The sequence below is a fragment of the Anser anser genome (genome assembly GCF_964211835.1).
Source record: "Anser anser genome assembly, chromosome: 7".
In the NCBI taxonomy this organism is placed as follows: domain Eukaryota; kingdom Metazoa; phylum Chordata; class Aves; order Anseriformes; family Anatidae; genus Anser; species Anser anser.
In genome coordinates, this window is record NC_139727.1 from 19,531,548 (window position 1) to 19,554,555 (window position 23,008).

General features: G+C 46.9%; 1 protein-coding gene across 4 annotated transcripts in view; it reads right to left on the reverse strand.

Moving 5' to 3' along the window:
* The window catches only part of PRKG1 (protein kinase cGMP-dependent 1), a 467,683-nt gene that overhangs the window by 417,293 nt on the left and 27,382 nt on the right, over positions 1-23,008 (reverse strand). The window contains exon 1 of one of the 4 annotated variants that reach the window (XM_083843683.1): positions 21,459-21,852. The exons of 2 other annotated variants lie outside the window; for them this stretch is intronic. In XM_083843683.1, coding sequence (XP_083699809.1) covers positions 21,459-21,769 — 311 coding nt within the window. In that variant the 5' untranslated portion in view covers positions 21,770-21,852. Of the gene's footprint in view, positions 1-20,170; positions 20,417-21,458; positions 21,853-23,008 lie in introns of those variants that run through there. One more of the 4 variants, XM_083843687.1, reaches the window with a different exon arrangement.

Here is a 23,008-nt window from a genome sequence, read left to right on the forward strand (position 1 = left end):
TGCATGACAGCAAGGCACTAGAAACATCAGCTTTCTGGAGTACATAATACTGGATAATGTCTTTAAACAATAAAGCCTGCAAACAAATAAATGGATCCTCTTTTAAGACTCGCACACACTCCATATTAGAAGAGCACTACAGAAAAGACCTTTTGGTAAAAATCTCAGTCTTGCTTGTACTGTAATGCCATTAATAACTAATAACTCTACATTAGCTGTTTGTTTTGGCTATGGATAAAGACCACTTCAAATGTTTCTTAAAGGGAAATTTAAATATAACTCCAGAGAGCTATTTTTGACTAACTGGAAATAGAGTAGGACTCAAGTCCAGGACTGAAGAACATGGAGACGTTTTACTATACTCCTGATTTTTTCATAGCACTTGCCTTTCCCACAACATACAGCCCCCAGCATGGCTTCAAGTCGCAAGAAAAAATTTCTGAGCGGGATCTTAAACATCTTCAGCTGAGACCGCTACTGCACAGTTGGATGGAAAAATATGTTCTTCAGAGGAATACACTAAAAAAAAATTTAACTGACATTTTGATTAAAGAGACTAGCAACAGGGAAAGCAACTGTGCCCTGATCTCAATCTTTTAAAAAAGGAAAATAAACCCCACATTTACAGCGTGCTTGTATTTAAATACGACTTATAGTTGCAGAATAGAGGAGCTCTGTCGAGAACGTGTCGATCAGACAGCTCCAGTTAGGATTTCTAAATATATCAGTAAAACATGCAGATCATTTACACTGTTGCTCATTATATCGTATTTTGGCATTTGATATTTAAGAAGCAAAATAATTTAAGGAAAAGAATGCTAAACTCTCCTTTCACCTACACTGAAAAGTGTTGTTTGGATAAAAATACGGTAGGCAAGTGATATAGTTTGGGTTTTTCTGGGGGGATTTAACTGCAGTACTTTAACATCTCACCCCACATATCTTAATTTACCACCCTTTTCTAGGCTAGTATTTTGCATCCTACAAAAGAACAGCTTTAGATACTGGAAACACTGGCACTCTCAGTAAGGGAAAGTCATCTCTTACCAACCACAATTTGCCTACTTCTGAAACGGCTGACACTTCTCAGGAACTCCCACACGGGCTTCGCTTTGAGAAACCATTACCAGTACCTCCAAATAGGACTGAGTGGCTACTTCATTAGGTAAAGGAAACGGTGTGAGCTGTGGGCAGCTAACCTGGAAAAACATGGAAACACGTAGCAAGGGCATGGTGAAGAGGAACGGGATGTCTTGCAGACGGTTACACGCCTGGCCAGAAAACAGTGGTCTTTTGAGGGGCGTTATTCTCACACATCCCGCAGTTTTGGTGCTCACATCCAGCGTGACTGTGCCGGAGACTTTTCACACCAACAGAAATAGCAGAGAAAACATATGTAGCCATATGTCGCAACACCAAGGGATGAAGCAACAATCCAAACTCCTCCGGGAGGCTTCAGCTGGCAAGACTGAGCTGTGGAGATCCAGACAACACATCTTGAAGGTCGCGACAGTGTATCTTGAAAAGAACCACCTACTTACTTTAAGGGCAAGAGTTTCTCCATCCATCAAGCAATTACACACGTACACTTCCACTCGTGGCAGCTCCAAGCAGTGAGCTCTGGCTGGAGGCAGGTATCAGGAGTCTATCTAAATGGCAACTAAAACAGTTCCCCAAAGTTTATTAGCATATTTGGAGGTCTGCATGGCTTCATAGTGATAGATGAACATGTAGACAGAGAACTGCATTTAGATGCCCTGGAGAAGAAAGTCACTGATAGCTGCTACGGAGATGGACTTCACCCTGGTGGAATAAGCAGGAAACCTGCCAAGTGGATGATAACCTAATTTAAATAGATGCAGAAATCCAATTAGAGATCCTCTGAGCAGAGACAGCTCATTCTCGTCTCTTGGATTAGAGGCTACAAACATGTTGCAAGCTTTTCTAAATGTGCTGTTGTCCAGGCAAAATGAATGTGCTCTGCAAAAGCACTTTGCTCCTCCTCAGCAGAAGAACAACAGGGAAAGCTACCACGACAGTGTAAATGTATAGCTGCTTCCAATGTAAGTTTAGTACGGGGCTTCACAGGGAATGTGATTTATGGAAAAAAGTGACGGAGATTTAACGCCAGTTACTGATTCACCTAACACTTCTGATGGATGCTACTGCCACTAGGAAAGTTCCTTCAGCCCGTCTGCTTTTCTGCTGCCTGGCGAAGTCCCCAGTTTAAATGCTATAGGTGCTCAAGAGCAGAACACAGACAAGCATTTGTAGTCTCAGTCCTTAAATAAATAACGTTTGGGATTTTAGGGAGAAGCACTTCTTTCTTTAAGGGTCAGCAAAAGGACTGACGTTAGCAGCCATGCTTTGGGACGTAAATATTTGGAAGATGTATGGGATTGTCTGCACAGCACTCTCGCCCCAGCCGAGCGCCAAGGAGCAGGCTGCGGGGACGAACAGGCGAGCGCTGCCGATGCATCTGCTTCCAGAGAGGTCACCTGGGGATACAGCAATCGTGGGAGCCGTGGGAGCACCATCGTGCAGGCTCTGTCTAGCCTCCTAATAAACCCGATTACAGCTGGGCAAGCACCTTTTCGCAGACAGCATGAACTCTACGGAACCCGGTCAACAACTTTGTAACGTTTAAATGGAGAAAGAACAGCAGCAGGAAACTCAAACGGCGTCCATGGAAAACCAGTGAGGCTGGGACTCACGGCAGAGATCCAGAGACATCTCCCCAATTCCCACGTATACTGTATCGAGACAAAGTCAAGGGATACCTGCAACCTATTCTGCCCCATCCAGCCAAGTGTAAACGCAAGTCAGAAAAGTTAAAATAACTGCTTTGAAGAGTAACAGTGGGAAATATGACATCGGAAGGATACCGAGTTCAAGCGGAAGGCAAGGAGAAGATTAAGTGATTTTAAAGACTCTAGGAAATAGCCCTTCTTTGATCAAAATAACTGCCCTCCAGGGGCTTTGAATGTTTCCAGGAATTTCAGCCTGAAAGCACACCATCAGGAGAAACATCCTATTTCTTGCAAAGAGGAGGATATTTTTGCAAAAGCAGCATAGTAGTAACCTCACATTTTATGGCATCGCTTGCCTTCAGGGAACACTAACAGGAATGGAGCTGTATGAAAATAAAAGGAGGATGCAGCACCATAAACGCGTACTGCCAAGGTAGAGCCGAGGAACAGCATGCTCACCTGGGAAATCATCCCTCTGAGCAAGTTTTGGAGATTGCCCCTGCAAGCAATTGCAACCTATTGGTGTTCCAGCCTAACAGCAAAGCAAGCCATAATCCCAGCACAAGAAACACTGAGGTATTCCCAAGAGAAAGCTCTGCTCTTTACAAGCAGGGCTATTTCAACCATAAACAAGAGCACCGCTTGCTTCTTGAGTACAGGCTGCAGCGTGCATTAAGCAGATTGCCATTCTACCTCCTTCAGCAAGCCAAGAGAAAGCAATTCCTTTAATAAGATAGGAAAGTTCAAGATTCATTCTGCTGAGGTGTGAGTGATGGGAGACATACATATTTGCCATCACAGGACGGGCTCTGCAGACAGCAAACAAGGCTCTGTTCTCAAAGGCAGGGTGCATGACACGCAACTGCAGCTCATCACTGTCGCACCAGGGGATGGGGGGAATTCCCTGTCAAGCACTGCAAAAGGACCGAGTGAACACGAGATGGGATGATGGCAATACAAGCACAACGGAAGAGACAACAGACACTGATTTGGTGGTAGGTAAATCCACGAATGCATACAGCAACAAGGATTTGAAAGTGCAATCGTATTAGAGAAAATACCAAGGGTTTACCTGAATACCACTGAGAGGAAAATAAGAGTTTCAAAAGCTTTAAGAAGGATTGTATCTTTGATCTTCAAGCCTCTGGGATGGTCCTCTTATGCACCCCCAAGTGACAGGGCCTGAAAAACCAACCCACCCCTACAAATGATGCCCTGGCTCTCAGATTTGTTAAACCAGGTGAAATCCAAAGGAAGACATCACTTGGCCGTCGGCATCCCACACTTCAGCACTGCTGCAAGAATGCTAACAGTAACTCAGTCATGTATGTTTCTCCCAAAATACTTGTAACGTCGCACACAGTAGATGGATGGGTTTGTTGTGTACCGACTTAAGAGCACCACTGCAGCACACGCTATAGCTGTGGGCAGCTATCAACGCCCCTGCTCCCCGTAACCTACAATGAAGTAGTGCCACCAGCCTGCTGCCCAGGTCCTTCAGAGACGGCCACCTGGAAGGCTGTAAACAGGGCTCCTCAGGAGGAGAAACGGCCCTGAAGGCTGGGAACAGACAGAAAGCACGTAAGCCACAACAGAGCACAGAACTAAGTTACACTTACCTGCAGCATATGAACGGGAAAGTAAGTTTGCTCACAGACCTAACGTACTTCATGTTTATTTTCTTTTCCTTGCGTTACCATCCTGTATTTACTTTCCACTTTCCCAACACCCTTATGTCTTATCACCTTCCCACACCACCTTCAACATCAGAAATGCCTGCTTCAAACATGACAGCTTCGGATCATCTTTCTTCTTCCTTTAAGTACCTTACTTGACATTCCTAGGGCATCACACCATGGTTTCCTTTTCTCTTTCCCTCTACCACTCAGATCCTCCACCAGGTTTGACGAAACTGCAGCCTGCAACAGGAGACAAGCAGGCAGCTGAGCCTCAGGCCAGGAGGCAAAGGTCTGAAGGAAGACATGGCCAGCCTGGAAACAGAGCCGAACGGAGACAGGGGCCCCAAGGCTTTCACCTGGAAAAGCACGGAGGAAGCAACCGAGGTACTCGCATTAGATTTGGAGGGAAAAGGGGGAAAATGCACACAAAAATGTGGGAGAGTAAATCGGTGTGTCACTGAGATGGGAACGGCAGTCCCCCTACACCACACGCACAGTTCTCTAGGGAACCAGCCGGTTTCCTCCGTCCCAAATGTCTGATAGGGTTAGGGATGCAGTTTTGTTCACTCTGAAAAGCACCTCTACAATTATCCCACATTCTCAGTTTGTTCCACAGTCCACAGGCTGCGTTTTGGAAATATTTACATGAAGGGATACACAGAGAGAGCTAACAAGAGATGGAGAAGATATGCATGCCAAGGAGCTGAGTTATTTTGGTGTAGGAAACAGGAACTACTGCAGAGAGCTGAAACAATTTAAAATCCAATTTAACCCTGACAGGCCTAAAGAATGTTTCTTAAATGACATTTAAGTGCATTTTAAAGACATCCAGACAGTTCTTTGCCCCAAAGTCAAAAGCAGATACAAGCTCTTGGCATACATGTTAATACACCACAAATTCAAGAGCAGAACAGGGCTAGGAAGGTGAGCCCAAGCGTATGTTAAACCAAAGAGCCATGAAAGCAACTGACACTGAGACTCTTGGAAAAAAAAAAAACTCCCCTGTAGCAAGTTTATGGAACAAAAGCACCCAAACCTTTGAAGCGAGTGAGCAAATAGCAGAACTTTCAATTGTTGGGTGTTTTTGTTGTTGTTTTTTCTAATCTAAATTCAGCCTATTAACTCCTCCCTGCCAGCAAACAGCAACAGCAGCCAGAGCTGAAAGACAACTCCGTGACAGCAGCGAGGCACAGCAGCCCGTCTCTGCGCGCCTCATTGTTTGCTTGCCTAGAGACCCGCACTTCTATGCCTGCCTTTACAGCAGGATTTTTTTTTTTAATCGACTTCAGCTTATTTGCCCTAAACCATACACTGTGCAGGTCACCCACTGGTCATGCAAGATTCACCTGTTCTAAATGAAATTGCTCTGGTCACCTAACAAAACTATTTTTTTTCTAGCTAGCTGTGGTACATAGATAGTTCTTTGGAAATGCACTTTAATTTTACCTGTGTCTCTATGAGGCAGATTCACTCCAAAAATGAAAACTCTTGGCATTTCTCCATTATGAAACACTGAGAACAGATATCCACCTCTTGCAATTGAGGTAACTGATCAGTTTTGCCTTCTTGTCTCAATTTTCACCCCCCTATTACAATAATGAAGTTACCAGTTATTTACTCATCTTTAATCCTGGTGTCCCTTAAAACAAAAGCTCTCTAAAATATTAGGTGTAATGTTCCTAAGGTGATGCTAAACTCATCATTAAAGACTTGGCTTATCTCATTTTTCCTTCTCTACAGCACATGATATTAGCAGTTGTGGCAGTAACATTTCAAATCACGACACTTCCTTCCTCCCATGCTGTAACTCCTCAATATTTTTGCTAAAAATCAAAGGTAGAGAACTTAGGAACACAACAGTCAGTTTTCATCTGCCAGTTTTACGTATATGTCTCCACAGTTTCTCGGCAGTGATCTGAGAGAGCTGATATATACTGTGCCTTTCCATCCAAATCCTATTTGGACAAACTGCCTTTCAGGTCAAGGAATAAAATCCAGCAATTCCTATATATGGTGAATAATAAATCTGCATGCTACTTTCTGGGCTTTTATTGCAATAGGGACACAATGCTGTTCTATTTATAAAGGTCAAGTAAACTGCATGCAGTCTGCAGAGCTCTAATATTTCTGTATTATTAGAACAGAATATTTAGACAGCCCCTTTCAGAGAGGAAAAAAATCTCAATATTTTTGTCCCTCCAATCTCAGTTGAGGTATGCACACAATTTTGTGTACATTCAGTAGAACATGACAATGAATGTTTATTTGTTCTTCATTTGAATTACGACAACTGTTATTTTTGAAACACTCTATAACATTTTAACAGGTTGTTTGGATAAGCCACAGCTATATATCCTGCTCAGTTGTCAAGCAAGGAAAAAGCTCTGTATTACCTTGTGGGCAAGAAAATAAACTGCCCAGGTGGCAAAGGGGGGGGGGGCTAGAAGGGGGTTAAACGGTGCTTAATACGCTTAACCTGGGTGCCCAGAACAAAATAGTTGCCTTCAGCCATCCTCCTGGAAAGGAACGATGCCCACACTTTCACACAAATTGTCGAGGAGGTCACACAATGACTAGACAACACACAAAGCCAACGCTATTTTCCTCAAATCTTCCTCAGCTTTGTTAGAAGCAGCGAAGGTTTTCTAATCCTTAAATCACGATTTCAAATTAAACAGTACTTACAATCATATTGATGATTGTGGTGCAGTAAAATGCAGAGGCCTACGCACACGACCACTTTAATTGCACAGCTAATAGCACCCACGGAGATGCTAGGACTGCAAACAGCCCTTCCGGACTCCAAGAAAGGCAGCAAATGAATGATCAAACAATAAAATCCTATCTATCTAAACCAATCTCTATAACAGCATTTACAGCTAAATGCTGAAACTTGCTGTGAACCCAGAAAACATATGAAATTCCTCACCTGACCCTGGTTTTTGAATTTCTGATGACATTTCGTCTTTAATGTTCTGCTACCATGGCCTCCAAGGCCCGGCGAATGCTGAGGGCTGTGCCGTGCTATTGAGCCAACCTCGAAGAACACGAGTACAACCAAACACGCAACTGAGGAAGGTATCTCCCCAAGTTTCAGTTCTACAGCTGTCATCTTTCTCCCCCAAGCAGTTCAGAGAAATCTATAGAGCGAAGAGAGGTCAAGGCGAACGAAAAGTGCCAGACAGAATTATGACTTGCAGGTGCTCTAATTTCAAGGTTTGGACAGGTATGCCCAGCACACCCAGCTGGAAGTTAAGCATCAGAAATCCCAAGTGAGCAGCTGTACCTTCCAAGAATTAAGCTGAGCTCCGCATAGCTTTCAGACTAGAGGAAAAAAAAATCCAAAGAGTCTAGCCTGAATTTTAACTACTCAGAACCGCCAGGTGTTCAGACCCCTGGGAGATCTCTAGTAGCAATAAGCCGTATTTTACAGATTTCTGTGTAATGTATTCTCAGGTGAATACCAAAAGAAAACCCTAAATAAATCACTCATTAACCTACATCTGTATTAAGTTTTGTTATTTAGGTGGAAACTTGGGGAAAGTTTCTCCTCCTGTGACAACCAATGCCTATTAAATGAGAGCACTGGAATTTTAAGTGACCTGTTTTTGCTAAAAACTTTGCCTTATAGTTTGCTATTTAATTAGCTATGAAACCTAACTTCTAATCACCAATTGTTCATGCTTATGAAGGAATTAGAGTTAACATTCTCTGGGATAAAAAAATTAAGACTTTGCAAATGATGGTTAATCAGCAAGGACAGCCAGACAGACCAAAGCCTACAAAACGAGTACATCTGAGAAGAAAAAAAAAATAAAGTAATAAACTAACTTTATACTGTAGTCAGGCCACCTTTGAGGTTGCAAGAAGCATTTCTTGCAGGCATATGAAATCCTTCTCTTCTAACACTGAAACAACAATCTGAAGACTCCCTCTCCTCATCTGCTCTGGCAAGAAGACTACACTATTTGCTTCCTTCAATAAAATAACACGCATAGAAAAATAAAGGGCTAAGCACACAATCAGTACAAACAGTAGTGCCAGAAGAAGAGCCCACTGCAGGGGAAGAAGTTACAGGTGGCATCAAAAACATCAACTATAAGTGAAAATGCTTTATTTATTTGTTTATTTTTCTTTAGGCATATGCTGCTTATTATGGATCAATAAGGTTTTGGTCACTGAGTAGAGTTTTGGGGGCTTGGGGTTTTTTTTTTAAAAGCACTACCTGTACTGTGACTAGAAGAGCCTGTGGACGAGAGAGCGCAAGTCTGGACACAGGGGCTGTATGCTCAAAAGCCTGCCTTTTTTTATTCTCAGCTGTAACAGATGTCCTTTCCCTACCACTCAGAATTACTCTTTTTGCAGCAAACAGAAGCCATGAACAGCCAAGACATTTGCAGACAGTATAAAAAGCGGTTTTGGGGGTGTGAGGGGGAGGGTCAAAGGCAGAAATCTGTTTATTTGGCACCTAAATATAGCCCAGTTAACTCAGCAAACATTTTTTCTCTACTACATGCTATTTTGTCTATATTTAGAGGCTGTAAGGAACCAGCTGTAGCATCACCATTTTATTACATTCTCTGATGGGGAACTCGCTTTTGTTCCCCAGCACAAATCTCCACGGCAAGCAACCATGACCACTCACCTGAGTCTCGGGTATAAAAATTCAGTTTTCAGCTGAAGCCCCAGCAGTAGGATGGGCTCTTAACCTCAACCTTACATGAAGGAGCTCTGCTCAGATACGCCTGGCTGTGAACCAAGCCTCTAATAATCAAAGTGGACACATCACAAAGCTACTATTCGAGATCAGCCACGCGTCGATTAGGTATTTCATTCAACAAGACACAGGTGCCAGTAAAAGACAGGTTTCAACGGGCTGCATTCAGAATAGAGGCTGCTTCTAAGAAAAGCCTTTTTAGATGGTAAACAAAAGTAGGTTTCAGTGCTCTGAGATGCTTGTTTAAAAAGCATTATAGCCCTCCAGATATTTTTTCTTTAATAGGATCACATACCTGTGCACCTGCAGCATGTGGAGGCAAACCTTTTTTGCAAAGAAAGTTATTGTACATTAGGGTTAGGGCTACACAGAATGTTTTTTTTCCCTAATCACTTAAATCTTGCCTGCTGAGGGTTTATCATATGGACAAATCTCTGTCAGTGCAGCATCTGATTTATCTCTTTAGATGAGTATGAAAGGCACAAACAGACAACCGATTTCACTTCTCAGAAACACTCATGGGTACTTTTTGTAAAGCATAGGCAATAGGCAACAAAGGATAGCTTTTTACTCCAAAAAAATATATTTTACAATTTTTCTCCAATGCTTTCACACTAATTTGCTGAGGCAGCTGTCCTTTATGTACTGCAGAAAAGTGCACTTGAGTCTACAAAGCAATCCAGAGAAAATGGTATCAGGGCATTCAATGGCCATGTCTGAGCAATCCCAGGATCGCCAACACAAGCAGATAAAAAACAGACTTTCAGGTCTTCCAGAAACGTACAAAGTGCAAGAAAGGTTTCAACTAAGCAGACGATGTCAGTGCAAAGAAGAAGGCTTGCCCAGTAGCGTGAGCAGGACTGACCACGCTGCCCATCTCCCTGCGGTGGACCTGAAGCACCAGCAGGTGACGTCTCACACCTACCCTTCCAGGCCCTACACAAACAGGGTACCAGTTCATGATGCTTTACATTTTGTTGGATGGTCATATATTTTGCAACCATTTAACAATGCTGCCACAATGCCCTGGTAGATTATTTGACCATATTTAAATAGCTTCTTTCTTCAGTGTGGTCCTACAGACAAAATTTTGGCTCAAAGGCCACTACGTCCAGTGAGTTTAATCAAATCATTGGATTCCCAATTATAACACTTAACACATCACAGACTGCATCAAGATTTTTTTTAAACTTTATCCACTGCAAAAGAAAAAACTGGATACAGGTTCACTTTAAACTTGCACCAGAAGGAGTCCCCTCCAGCTCAATACCAATGACAGAGAAAAGAACCACCATGCTCCAGAGTTTAGGTCCCCACCAGAAATTTGAGTGATGTGGGCTCACGTGCCTTGCCCTGCCCAACTTCAAACAAGCCCCCAAAGCGTCCATCTTCACTACGTTGTTGGGACAGCCTCATACCCTGTGGAAGCTTTTCTATTTGTACCTGCACCTACCACAACTATGCCTCAAGACAGGTTTATGCATCCCGAGTGAGGCTCTAAACACCAGGCTACTGGCGACCTATCTGAGCTCCTTTTGGCTTTCAAAAAATAAAAATAAAATAAAATAATTACCTGCTGTATCTATGCAAGACTAATGGACTAAGGGCATGAAATCCAAAAGCTGCAGTTTGTTTATGCTGTCCCTTTTGGGCTTGCTTTGCCTCCCTAAATAACAGTAACAGTTGTACAATGTCTGAAGGAAAATAAGTTAGGGATTTAAGAAGGAAATGATAATTAGTTCCTAGTCATGGACAACACATGCTGGTGAAGTACCTACCACAGCGGCTGAGGAACTAGCACCCACAAAGCAGAAGGCAGAGCAGCTGCTTTAGGCACGATGGGAGCAGAGGCCACCTCTGCATCCATACAGAGCCCAACGTCACCCTCCCTAGTGCCTAACACGCAGCCACCAGCAGCGGCACACAACAGTCCCTCGTTTGCAGTTACTGGATAAGGCACACTGGTATTCAGGCTCGCTGCATCTGCAGAAAACGCTCCTTGATGGTGCACGCCCTCCTGCAGGCGCATTAATAAATCTAGCAAATAAATGGAGGGAAATAAGACTGATAGTTAGCGTTCCCTTGGGACCCCTCTAATGAAAGACCACTGGGTCGCAATACAATATCCATCCCACAACAGATCACTGTGCTGCTGCCAAAAAAAGGCCGCATGAGCTCTTCCTGCCAAGGCAAGCTGCAGCTCCGAGACACCCTGTCAGAGTCAGTTAAGCAACAAAATAAGAGAGCTGCACCACCTGTGTCCCTTCTCCAAGCAGAAGTGCTCTGAAAGTTCAATTATCTTCCTGCAGCAACAAGTCTAACTTCAAATGGCAACTCAAAGGCTGCGTCTTCCTTTCAAAAACTGCAAGGAATGCTCTGAAGGAAGGTATCTTCAAGTAAGCATAGAGTATCTGCCTTATTTAAGCTCTCCCAACGTACTCATTATCATAGTATCTGAGCACATTTGTGTCTGGGTATACAGCTAATAGAGAAAAGCCGTCATCTCTCCATGCTTCATTTCTCTCGTGTGCCTCGCAGATCTGCACTTCTACTGGGAAAACAGAAAGCAATCAAGTATCTGATGAGCAGGAGATGTTTTCTCCCCTTCGTGCAATTGCTCTGTTAACAGGATTTAAAAGTGCAAAGATGTGTAAGGAAAAAGCGTGTGTACACACACACCCCGGTTCAGCATGTTCTCAAACACCCAGCGTGTTTCAGCCGCACCATCAGAGCGCTCAGCCCTGAGGTAGGTATGGCATGAAGGCAGGCCCACCCCACTCCCAGCTGAGGCTCGTCCCACTAACTAGGCCATCCGTACACCCCCCACCAGCGAGACCCGAGGATTCAGCCCACGGGCACGACTGCAGGATCGAGGACCAGCAGAATGGCATTCTGCCACCGCCTCACAGCGCTGCGATGTTTTGTCGATGGCACCTCAAAGCCATTACCATTGACGGCCCCGACACAAAGCAAAGTGCTGCTCTCGCCGTGTGCCCCTTTCAGCGCTAGTTCCTTTGGCCAGTGGATGCTGAAGGGAAGCGTTACCTGGCTTTCGTCTGAGCCGACCGAGGGCCAGGCAACCCATTTGACAGAACTGCTGTTTCCCCTAACGGGAGGCCCCGGGACATCTGATCGGTCACAAGTCAGTGGATCCTGCGCGAACTGGCCTGCTAGAAAAGCTGGACTGTCAGGAAAATCAAGCTTCCTGCGCTACCTCACACTGCAGCCACTGGAAGCTTGCTGCCTCCCGATGTATAGAGGAAATGAGGGAGGTTTCTTTGGGAGATGTAAAGTCTTGACCCTAACAGATGGGACAGCTTTGTAGAATGAAGGGCTTTGTGGCTGAGGGAGAAGATGGGCAACCATCTGTAGGAAGAGAGAAAAACCTTGGGGAAAAGGAGGAGCAGGAACAGGAACAAACGGTCCAGGGAAGTAACTAAGGGCCAAGAAGAAAAGGGAAGAGAGACCCTTTCCTGAGAGGAACGGTCTGCTCTGCCACAGCAGGCAGGAAGGCCAGACCTGTGAGGGCTCAGGAGCACAGAGCCAAGGTATGTGCTGTGAAGGGGACAGGGAGAACATCCAGCGCATGCGGGAACCTCAGCAGAAACTTGGAAGCGGAGATGGAGGGAACACATGCAACAAATTCAGCCCACAGACCGCAGTTTGCAATCGCACCCTGCCGATCCGTATCCAACCGCAGATCACTCCTGAAAGCTGGAAGGATGTACTGTTTCCTTTACCCTCCTCAGCCCCCTTTACAACTTCTGAAGGCCCGGTTTTTCCATCCGCCCTTCTTATGGCAGGAAGAGAGAAAAGAAACCCTACTGCCTTGTCTGTCTCTTCAGCAAGTCCTTGCTGCTGCCTGCCCCGCACCTCTGCGGCCTCCCAGGCAGGTATCAAACTGTCCGGCGAGCTGCTGTCATCACAGGACTGGTCTCTGTGACAGCTGTGTTGAACAACACTGCTCAAGATCATGTGTCACTTATCAAGTGTCAGAAGTATTTATTTCATTCATTCATTAAAAAAAAAATCAAACTACAAACATAGTAGTTGCCAAAAAACGTATGTCTCCTGTATGTGATCAGATTTAGCTAACTTTACCAACTTTGCTCATAACCCATTGCAGGATTTTACCAATTTAAACCACACTGAAACTTCAAGGCAAACATCTGTATGCATTTGTGCATGTATTTCCAACTCAGAAAGGACAATCTCCCATTTTAACTAAAGAAATTTCTCAGGCTTCTAAGAGACATGATTTTCAAAGCCTATCAATAGCAACTAAGACAACTGAGATTGTTTTGAACAAGCACAAACTTACAGCTGCATGGCATTATTTGCATCACATTTGGTTTAACTACACCTTCATTATCTACTTGCCTATTACCACCTCAATGTGCTGTTTCAGTCATAAAGTGATTGATTTCTTCTACTCATTAGAAACATCACACACCAGGAAAGTTATTTTCTTCATTTGGATTCATTTGCCTGTGGATCACAAGAACACGAACTCCCCTCACCCGGTGAACCTTTGCAGGAACTTGCATCCAGTAGGCAGTTTAAATAGCAATAAGCACTGACAGATCCAGATCCCAGGGACCAACTTACACTGGTGGCAGGGATGTCATGAAAATCTAAAGCCGTGGCTCCATGTCACCAGGTATTTACTCTTTTGCTCCTGAGTCTGAATTACACACTATAGCCATTCAGCTGCAGAAGCGAACAGCGCTCAAACAGCCCTGGAGCACTAGTGATACTTGGAAAAAATCCATATACACCACCATTATCAAGACTGAATGGTTTTACATTCTAATAAAAGTTCATCTTGTGCTAATGCACTACACCTATACGCATGGTAAGTATATACGTGCACACACACAACTATCATTACGTCCATTTCTTGGAACCGAAGACAGCAACGCTCAGGCATGTACAAGAGTACAGCTCCTTTCCAGCTGAGCCAAACAGCTATGTTATGATTTCTCCTGTTCGTCCCAACTACCCACCACCTCACAGAATATGATATGAACCAAAACGAGCTGGCCTGCCCAGATAGTTTTCAGATCCACTTCCAGCCCACATCGCAGAGCTGTTCCACAGCTCTCCTGACACCATTTGTGTGTTGGACAGGAGACACCTCCAGCAAATATGCCCACAAACCAAATCAAAAAGGAGGGTTTGGAGAACAGAATGCAGCTCCCGACAGGGGAACACTGCAGTAGGACTGGAGGCTTTATTTCAGTGATATGCTACTCCAAAACTGCCACTAACAAGCACTAAATACAGTCCAAATAACCCCAACTCTACTTTGCAACGTCAAAGTCTAGGAGCCCATTTTCTACTTTGAAACCATGCACCAGTGTTCAAGTTTGGCTGTATGTGCTCAGGCACTAGTTTCCAAGGAAACCAGAGACTGCATTAACATTGCGAAATGCAAGTCCTGTGCTCGCTGTTCCACAAGTACGCTGTAGATATCTCCGTGACACAAACCCTCCCAGGTAGGTGCTCTACCAGTGTTTCAAAGAGACCTTCATACAATTTCAGACTTTCGGATGTCAGTGTACACAGGACATACCGAAGCAATGCTAATACATGCAACCAAGCCACTTTCTATAGACACACAGAAAAGGAGAAAGGAGTTATCTTAGGCTCCAGTGTAGCAAATACTTCTGTTTTATTTTTTTTTCCTGCTCTATTAGACCTTCAAAACAAAAATAAGCTGCACAAAATGTGAATGGTGTGGACTTCTCTGCCTGCACATACCCCCTGGAAATGTCAAAACAGCAACTGAAAAACATCTGCACAGGTATTTATCCTTTATCCAGCTACAAATGCATTTTGGCACCACAAAAAGCCAGAAGACAAGAAATATCAGCAGCACAGGCAGCTAGGGGTGTCATTTAAGAGAGTAAATCAAAGCAGTCTCCCAGGACCCTTACCTTAAGAGAAGGTTCACGTTCATTGACTTCTGAAATTTTAGCATCCCACAGTATCTATTCCAAGCAGCATAAGCAAAGAAACCATTACATATCAAGTTGCTGTAGGGTTTGGTTTTTTGGGTTTTGTTTTGTGTTTGTTTTTTAAACTCTGCAATGGAGCATCTTCCCCCTTGACTCACACTCTGCTTCAGGTCCTCAGTGAGAGGGTGTTTAGCAAAGGCATGAAGTCCTTTCCCCTTCCAGCAAGTGTGCAGGACAGGTCGCTGCTGGCGGACAACTAGTCTAAAGCCTTGCGATACCACATACATTTTTGCTCACTACCAGCACACTGATCTGGTGGGTTTTCTGACTCATTTCTGATACGTAGGATGCATATTGTATTTAGCAACACGGGATGCAAAAGCTCAGGACAACTTTCACAGCAAGTCTGAAGAGATGGCATTCGTGCCCAAGGCCAGGTATCTTATTTTCTGCTGATGTACTTTAAAACTACCCATCAACAGCATTCACCCAATAATACAGAGAAGAGGAAAAAAACAATTCTCTAGAAAGTGAATGTATGGAGATACATTAGAAATTAAAAATATGTTAATGACAGCCCTTTGTTAAGAGCTATTAGCTTGCTTAAAACTACTATACTTGCTGAATAGCTTTGTTTTGCAGTCACCAAAAAAAATCAATATAGTTTCTAAACAAAAGGCATTTTGCTTAAAAACTTTGTGTTTTACACTATGCTGCTAAAAGAAATATCCAAAAGCTGCAGAGATTCAGAGAATTTTGTGTTGCTTGTTGCTACTAAGCAAAACTAAAAATAATTGAAATTGCATCGAAGTTTACTCTTGCCATCACTACTCAAAACAATAATCAGACACAAAATGACAAAACGGTCTTAATACCTTTGTCCAACAAATTACTTTTGACCTTCCTTTGAATAAAAACATCTCTGGTCATTACGGTTTACAGTTGGCATAAAAATTACCTGCCTAAACAAGCGTACTTCAGAGATGACCCAGACATTACTTGGATATAGAAAAATCTTTGTCCTCTGCATAACTAGATACAATACAGGTATTCCTTACCACTGCTAGTAACCAAAGTCTCAGAAGGCTGAACCATATGAAGAGCAAACCTATCGGCAATCTCAAACTACCACTTCACAACACATTAAGTGGCACAGACTTCGAGGCATGAGTCACGCGCGTGCTCCTGTGCAGAGGAAAGCCCCATCCACCAGCACCACGGTACTTCGCTACTGCCAAACCAGACCTGTCAAAACAGAGCGAAATAATGTTTGACTGACTTGCATTCTCCTCTATCCTCGCCGTGCTGCATGCAAAGCTCCTGTCAGGGAGCATATAATCCTTCACAATGGAAACCCATCCCTGCGAAGCGAGAGATACGGGTTTCTGAGCTCTCAGACCTGCTGCGTGAGCACGCTGGGTGCCTGGGAGTCTGTGCAAGCTGCCTCGGCTCATCACACAAGTGGGGGAACAGCGGGCACCTCGTCCCTTCCACAGGTCTCCCACCTGCGGAGAGGTGCTTCCCCACCGCCTCAAAACCTCTAAGTCCTGCATACCAGTGAAGTCCTAACCCTAAGGTCCCAAAGTCCCCCGGACCACAAACACCCGCTGACTTCGGTGGATGTCAGAGCTCAGTCAGGAATTAGCAGATATTTCCAGGCATGTAAATTCTTCTTTAGGACAACATTAACACTCAGACTGAATCAACGTTACGTCACATAGCAACCCCAGCAGTTAATTACACTCAGACCATAAATGAATTCCAACTGGTCACATCACATGGAATTATATTTTGATACTGGGGAAAAAAAATTATAATAAGGTTGCATCACCGTTGCCTGTTTACATCCATCGCTGCTGACTGTTTTTGATATTCTGTGCTGCCTGACACCAAAACCTGAATGCAGCACGACTGTGGAGGCCACCAATCCTTGCCTGATTTCATAGCTCCTGCACTACTTTTCAGGAAGCAATCACTCCAGGAAGGTTGTCTCAGCTCCTGATCACAGGCCCTTCATCAATCTCTGTTTCAAGTGGTTAAATTGTGTTGCAACCATCCTCTAAATTATTCTTGAAACGGGAATGTGTGCGTTTTAAGAAAAGGGGCTGTTGTTATTTTTAGAACTAGTTTAAGAGTTGTTATTAACGGGAGGCTCCTAGGCACCGTAGCATAGATATCATTTATAAATATCAGCAGATAATTTTATGCAAACATTCTAAATATGAAGCACTTTTCAAATATTTCTGTTTTTTTATTATTACTATTATGATCACTTAAAAATATGCCCCTGGCCCATACAAGATGTGCACATTTGCCTTCAAAGCATCGCTTTAGCTGTTGAAGGGATTTTGTTAAATCTCTTGTATGTACGTTGTACTTTCCCTAAGGCTATGCAACCAAATATGGGTTTTGGTTTTTTAAAACCCAGAACTCTTTAACACCACGCACAGACTGCTCCTCCCCTCCAAAATGAATCTGAGATTTTGGCAGATTTCCCAATTTTACATTCAAAGCATTCCTAAGTCTGTTAACTCATAAAAACAAGTCTTTTTCCATCTTACTCAACAGTTTCTATACATGACACAGCACTTTGCCTCATTTCAGTGAAGGCAATGACAGAGCACACGCCACCTCTGACAAGAGAAGACCGGGCCCTATAAATCCTTCATGCTCATTAGCTCTCCGCTTTGGTTTCCATTCTGCTCGTACAATTTTTTTCCTTCTGGAAAACAAAATATGCTGATTACACAGTCTTCCTCAAAAAGAAACCATACAGCTGGGGCCGATCACAAAAGGAAACATCATTTTAAAGTAATAGTCCTGGGTGTTTTCCCATTGTAAGTGCAAAATAAGGAAAGCAAAGAAACAAATGCTACAGCTTCCTAACTGAAAAAGCTGTTCTTCGGTCTGCAGCTTTGTAAAATGTTAATTGAAATAACTGTTGGTACAAACTTGGTCTCACAGTACTCTTTTAAAGCTGACAAGCTGTTAGCAGTCAGAATATATCCTGCAAGAGGTCAAAGGTGTGGAAAAACAAACAGAGCAGCAATTCTAGGAGATGAAGAGGAGATAAGGATATGTCATGGCATTTTTCAGCCAGGGAAAAGCATCCAGCGTTCTCAACAGTCTTTACCAACTAACTCCAGTCACTTCTTGAAACCTTTGGGGTGAAGAAAAAAAAAAAACAAAACACTTTAGACAACCTTAATCTAGTTACTTCAATACAAAGACTGATAAAGATGCAAATGTCTGACTTATCTCACTGGTCTCATAACTGAGAAGAAACTGGCAGGATGTGTCCCTCTACATATTTTAGCTATACACTCCTCACATGAACTCCCATTTCACGTTAGTAAGATTAAAAAAAAAATAATAATAATAAAGGCAAAATAAGCACAATACTGCAACAGGGACTAAAACTGAATGCTCTGAAACAGATTTTTTTTAAAAAAACGTGTATCTTAACCAGTGGTTTTTCTGCATGCAAGGTAAGGCCTTGCAGGCATTTTCATGCTATTTTTCCCTAAGAGGCAGTTAAATTTACTTTCACGCTTAAAAGCCATTCAGAGTTTAATTATTTTATAACCAAGAATCTTCCATGTGGCATCAAAACAGCTTCCACAGATGTTTCACCACAGACAGACAGACAGGTAACACAAGCCATCATGCTTTTATGATCAGCAATCATTTCTAACAGGTTTTCACTGACCCTATAACATCCAGGTGCCTTAGGTGCTCCACCAGATCAGGAGGGCATACCCAGCACCACTTAGCTGAAAAGAAAAGGAAAAAAAAAGGAAAGAAGCCGCAAATACAGGCAACCAAACAACTGAAATTTTCCTTTGTCCTCTTGGCACTCCTACTTTGCAGAATGCTGGAAAACGGGCAGATACCAAGGGCTGGATCCCATCACCCCAAGAGTTGTTGAAATTCAGCATCAATTGGGAAAAAAAGTCAACCCTGCCTTTTATGTTCCAATTATGGTTGGCTTCTAGCTCCTTTCCACCCTAACCTCCAGTACCACCATAAACTGTTGTTCTGAACATAAAAGTATCATAAAGACTGTGTTCTGCTTGTTTAATCAAGACAAGGACTTCTCAACCACACGTGAGTGGACTGTGCAAGTCACACGTGGAAAAGTGTAAGAAAAATCACAATTTAAGTATTAATGATACCAATAAATTAAAGCGGTTGTGCTTCCTCACCCAATTTCCCAGACATAGACACCACAATGAGAGCAGCTCATCTGGATTTTAATGGTAAGAACTCCAGGCAAAGCGGAATACACGGCTCTTGCTTCTGCTCTCTTTTACATAGGGATTTCTTCCTTTCTACTTGGATGCTCAAATTAAAAATGCTCAACAGTGCCATACCTTATGGATTTAGTAAGTGCCTGAAATGACCACCTATCTCCAGGAGACCGCATTGCCCCAGCAGGCATCAGTCCTCAGGTGTGAGGCTTTGAGAGCTGACCACAAAACACGACCGTTCAGGCAGAACTGCGAATGCTAGAGCAGAGCACGGTCCCGAAGCTGCGAACAGTGATCTTTCCCACTTCAGCGACTAAGGTGTGAACCAGTAACTCAACCTGGAGTATCCTAAATGGCATCAGAGTATTGACCGTGGAAAGTCAATATTAAATACTGCTTCAGGCAGGTAGCATGCACTACGCTCCAAGTGAGGCTACAGGAAGGCATTTATGGAACGAGAAACTAAAATTCAAGCCAGAAAATGTTAATTCAAAGCTTTGACTGGCTTCCTATGTATTTCACTGCACGGATCAGAGACCGAAGATTTGCTCTGCTCAAAGTTGGAGCTCTTTCACAAGCTCTAGGCGACTCAGTAGGCAGCTCTATCGGTTAAAACGCGAGAACCACCACGTCTGACATGCAGCAGCAGCACAGCCGCGCGGGTTTCTCCACACCAAACCCTCTGGGAGCAAAGCCTTGACCCGCCACTGCCCTCAGCTCCCCACCACCATTTTGTGCTCGGACACCAAGGGGCAAGCACGCATACACCCGTGAGAGAAAAATAAGTGTTTCTGTCAGCAACAGGCTGGCGTACAGTGGAAGTTACAGCCCGGTCCCTCACGGCAGCCTCATCATTAGCCGTTTTGGTGTGCTGTATGCTAACTGAAGGTACCACAGGTGTGCACCCAGTGCCGGCGAGCACCAGCCCTCGGTCCCTCGCCTCTCCTCAGCTGCCTTATGCTACCGAAGAGCTCGGGCTGCCGGGCGGCCGGGCACCGGGGCAGGGGGACGCCGAGCCCGGCTGAGGCGTTCGGGGGGCTTTCTGCGACCACCACAGCGTCGCCCCGCCGCCGTTTTGGATCCCGATCCGCAGCCGTTCGCCTTAAAAGGGCAAAATATCTGTGGGCAACCGGCGCCAGGGAGGGAGGGCGGGGAGGGGGGAGCCTGCCCCCGCCACACGGCGGCTCCTCGGGGCCGGGCCCGGCCGAGGGTCCCGGCCATGGCGGCCGCCTCCTGGGGCGGTTGCCGGGAGACGGCGGGGCCCCGCCATGGCGGCGGGCAGGGCAGGGCCCAGGCGGCGCGGCCCCGGCCCCGGCCCCGCTCTGCACCGCGGGCGGGTCCCGGCGGCGAGGGGCCGCCGCCTCCGGCAGCCGCGGCGAGGGCGATGGGGAGCACCTGGGCGCCTCGCCCACGGCACCTGCGCGGGCGCGGGGCGCATTCTGGGTGGGTTTTGTGTGCTTTATTATTAAATATATATTATTTTTTTTTTTATAGAAGGCTCCGCTGCCTTTTTGCAGGAGGGATGCGGCTGCCAGCCGGGTCAGCGCCGCGGCCACGTGCGGCGGCGACCTGCGTCCCGAAGCTGGGGGGGAGGAGAGGGGAAAAAAAAAAAAAAAAAAAGCGATAATGATGGAAAAAAACAACTACGGGGATGTTTTGGCTGCGACCCGGCGCTCCCGTGCCCGCTCGGTTCCGCGGGCAGATGTCAGCCGCCGGCCGGGCGGGTGCAGCCCCGGCGCCCCTCGTCCCCTTCTCCCCTCGGGAGCGCCGCGGTTCGGGGGCCGGGGCGCTGAGGCGATGCGGCCCCGCGGGGGCTCCGCTCCCTCCACGAAGCCGCCGCGATCCGCGCAGCCTGCGGCGAGGCAGGACGGCGGCCACCCGCCCCATCCCCATCCCCATCCCCATCCCCGCCGCTCTCCCTGCCCGCAGCCCCGCCGCCGGCTCCCCCCCTTCCCGCGGCAGCTTCGCCCCCTCGCCGCCCACAGCCCCCGGCCCGCGGCCGGCCCCGCTCCCAGCGGCCGGGCGCGGAAACTCCGCCGGCGGCCCGCGCCCGGAGCTCGCAACTTTCCCGGAGCTGCGGGCGGCCGGTCGGCCGTGCTTACTGCGGGCTCTTGGGGTAGAAGGGGAGGGTGACGTGGCTCAGGTCCTGGATGTCGAAGGCGGTGGGCTCGGCCGAGATCGCCTGCCGCTTGGTCCGCTGCTCGCCCTGCAAGGTGCCGGCGCTCTGCTGCTGCGCCTGCTGCGTGGCGGGCCGGATCACCGAGCGGTACTTGTCCAGCTCGTTTTGCAGCTTCTGGATCAGTTCGTCCTTCTGGTCCAACTCCAGCTCCAGCTCGTCGATGAGCGCATCCCGCTGTCGCAGCTCCTCGATCTTCTCCTGCAGCGCGTACTGTAAATCCCGCAAAGTGCCCATGCTCCCGCCGCCGCCGCGCTCGCCCCTCGCCTGCCGCCCGGCAACTTTCCCCCGGGGCCGCCCGCCGCCGCCTCCCCGCCCCCGGCCCGGCTCCCCCCCCCACCCCGGCCCCGCTCCGGCCCCCGGGGCCCCGCCGCCGCCGCCGGCCCCCGCGGCCCCGGAGCCGGCTGCGCGAGGGGCGCTCCCGATCCACCGGCGCCAGGCGAGGCAGGAAAGCGGGCGGGAGGCTCGCACACGCCCGCACACACGCGGCGGGCAGGAGGGGGCGGGCGGCCGGGGCCGAGCGCGCCGCGGAGCTCCCGCCGCCTGCCGGGGCCGGGGGCAGCGCCCGGGGCCGCGGGGGGCCCCCCCCGGGACGCCCCCGCCGAGGGGAGGCCGCTCCCGGCGGGCCCAGCCCCGGGGCGGCAGCGGCGCGGCCCCCCCGTGCCTGCCGGTGCCTGCCGGGCTCGGCTCCGGGCACTTTGCGGGGCCGGTGGTGGTGCGGGGGGTGTGAAGGAGCGGGCAGGTTTCGGTGGCTGCCCCGGGTGGAGGCACGCACCAGCGCCCGCCTCGCTCTCGGCCAGCTCCGAAAGCCCAGAATTTAACGCCACTGCTGGGCCGCGCTGGCAGAGCCTGGAGGCAGAGCGTGTGGGTCTCGGAGCACTTCAAAAAACACAGACGCACTTAAAATACGGGAACCAGGCTCTCTGCACAGCCCCACAAAATCCAGTTGCTACCACACCAAACCCATATGGGTGTAGCCGGTGCACGAGGGCTTTCTGCCTGCCGAGGCACCGTTGCACACTGGTTCTGCCTCTGCCATGCAGTTCATGGGGCTGCGGCACAAAAATAACGAAATAAAATAAACGAGCCACATCGGCCGAGCCCACTGTGCCAAATGGCTCTGTTTTCTCTTGTCTTGCGTGCCCCAAGCACAGAAGGGACGGTGCCATAGACTGTGACAGCACCTTAAGGAGGGAGCTGTGGGCAAGCAAATGGACGGTTTGGGGTTTCCCGATAAGATTGAAGGGTCAGGGGTAAAAAAAAAAAAAAAAAACAACACAGCCCAGCTAGATGTGAGCACTGAGCCACCAGCATGGATGTTTTCAGGGCAGCACCTGCAGCTGCTTCAGCTCCTTCTCCTGGAGTTTGGGCTGGGGAGGAGAGCTGGGAGATGCAACGGTGGATGGGTTTTTGATGTGGGTGCTACCTACTACGTGTTTGTATCTGCTGCTGGCAGTGTCCAGGCCTCCCAGCAGG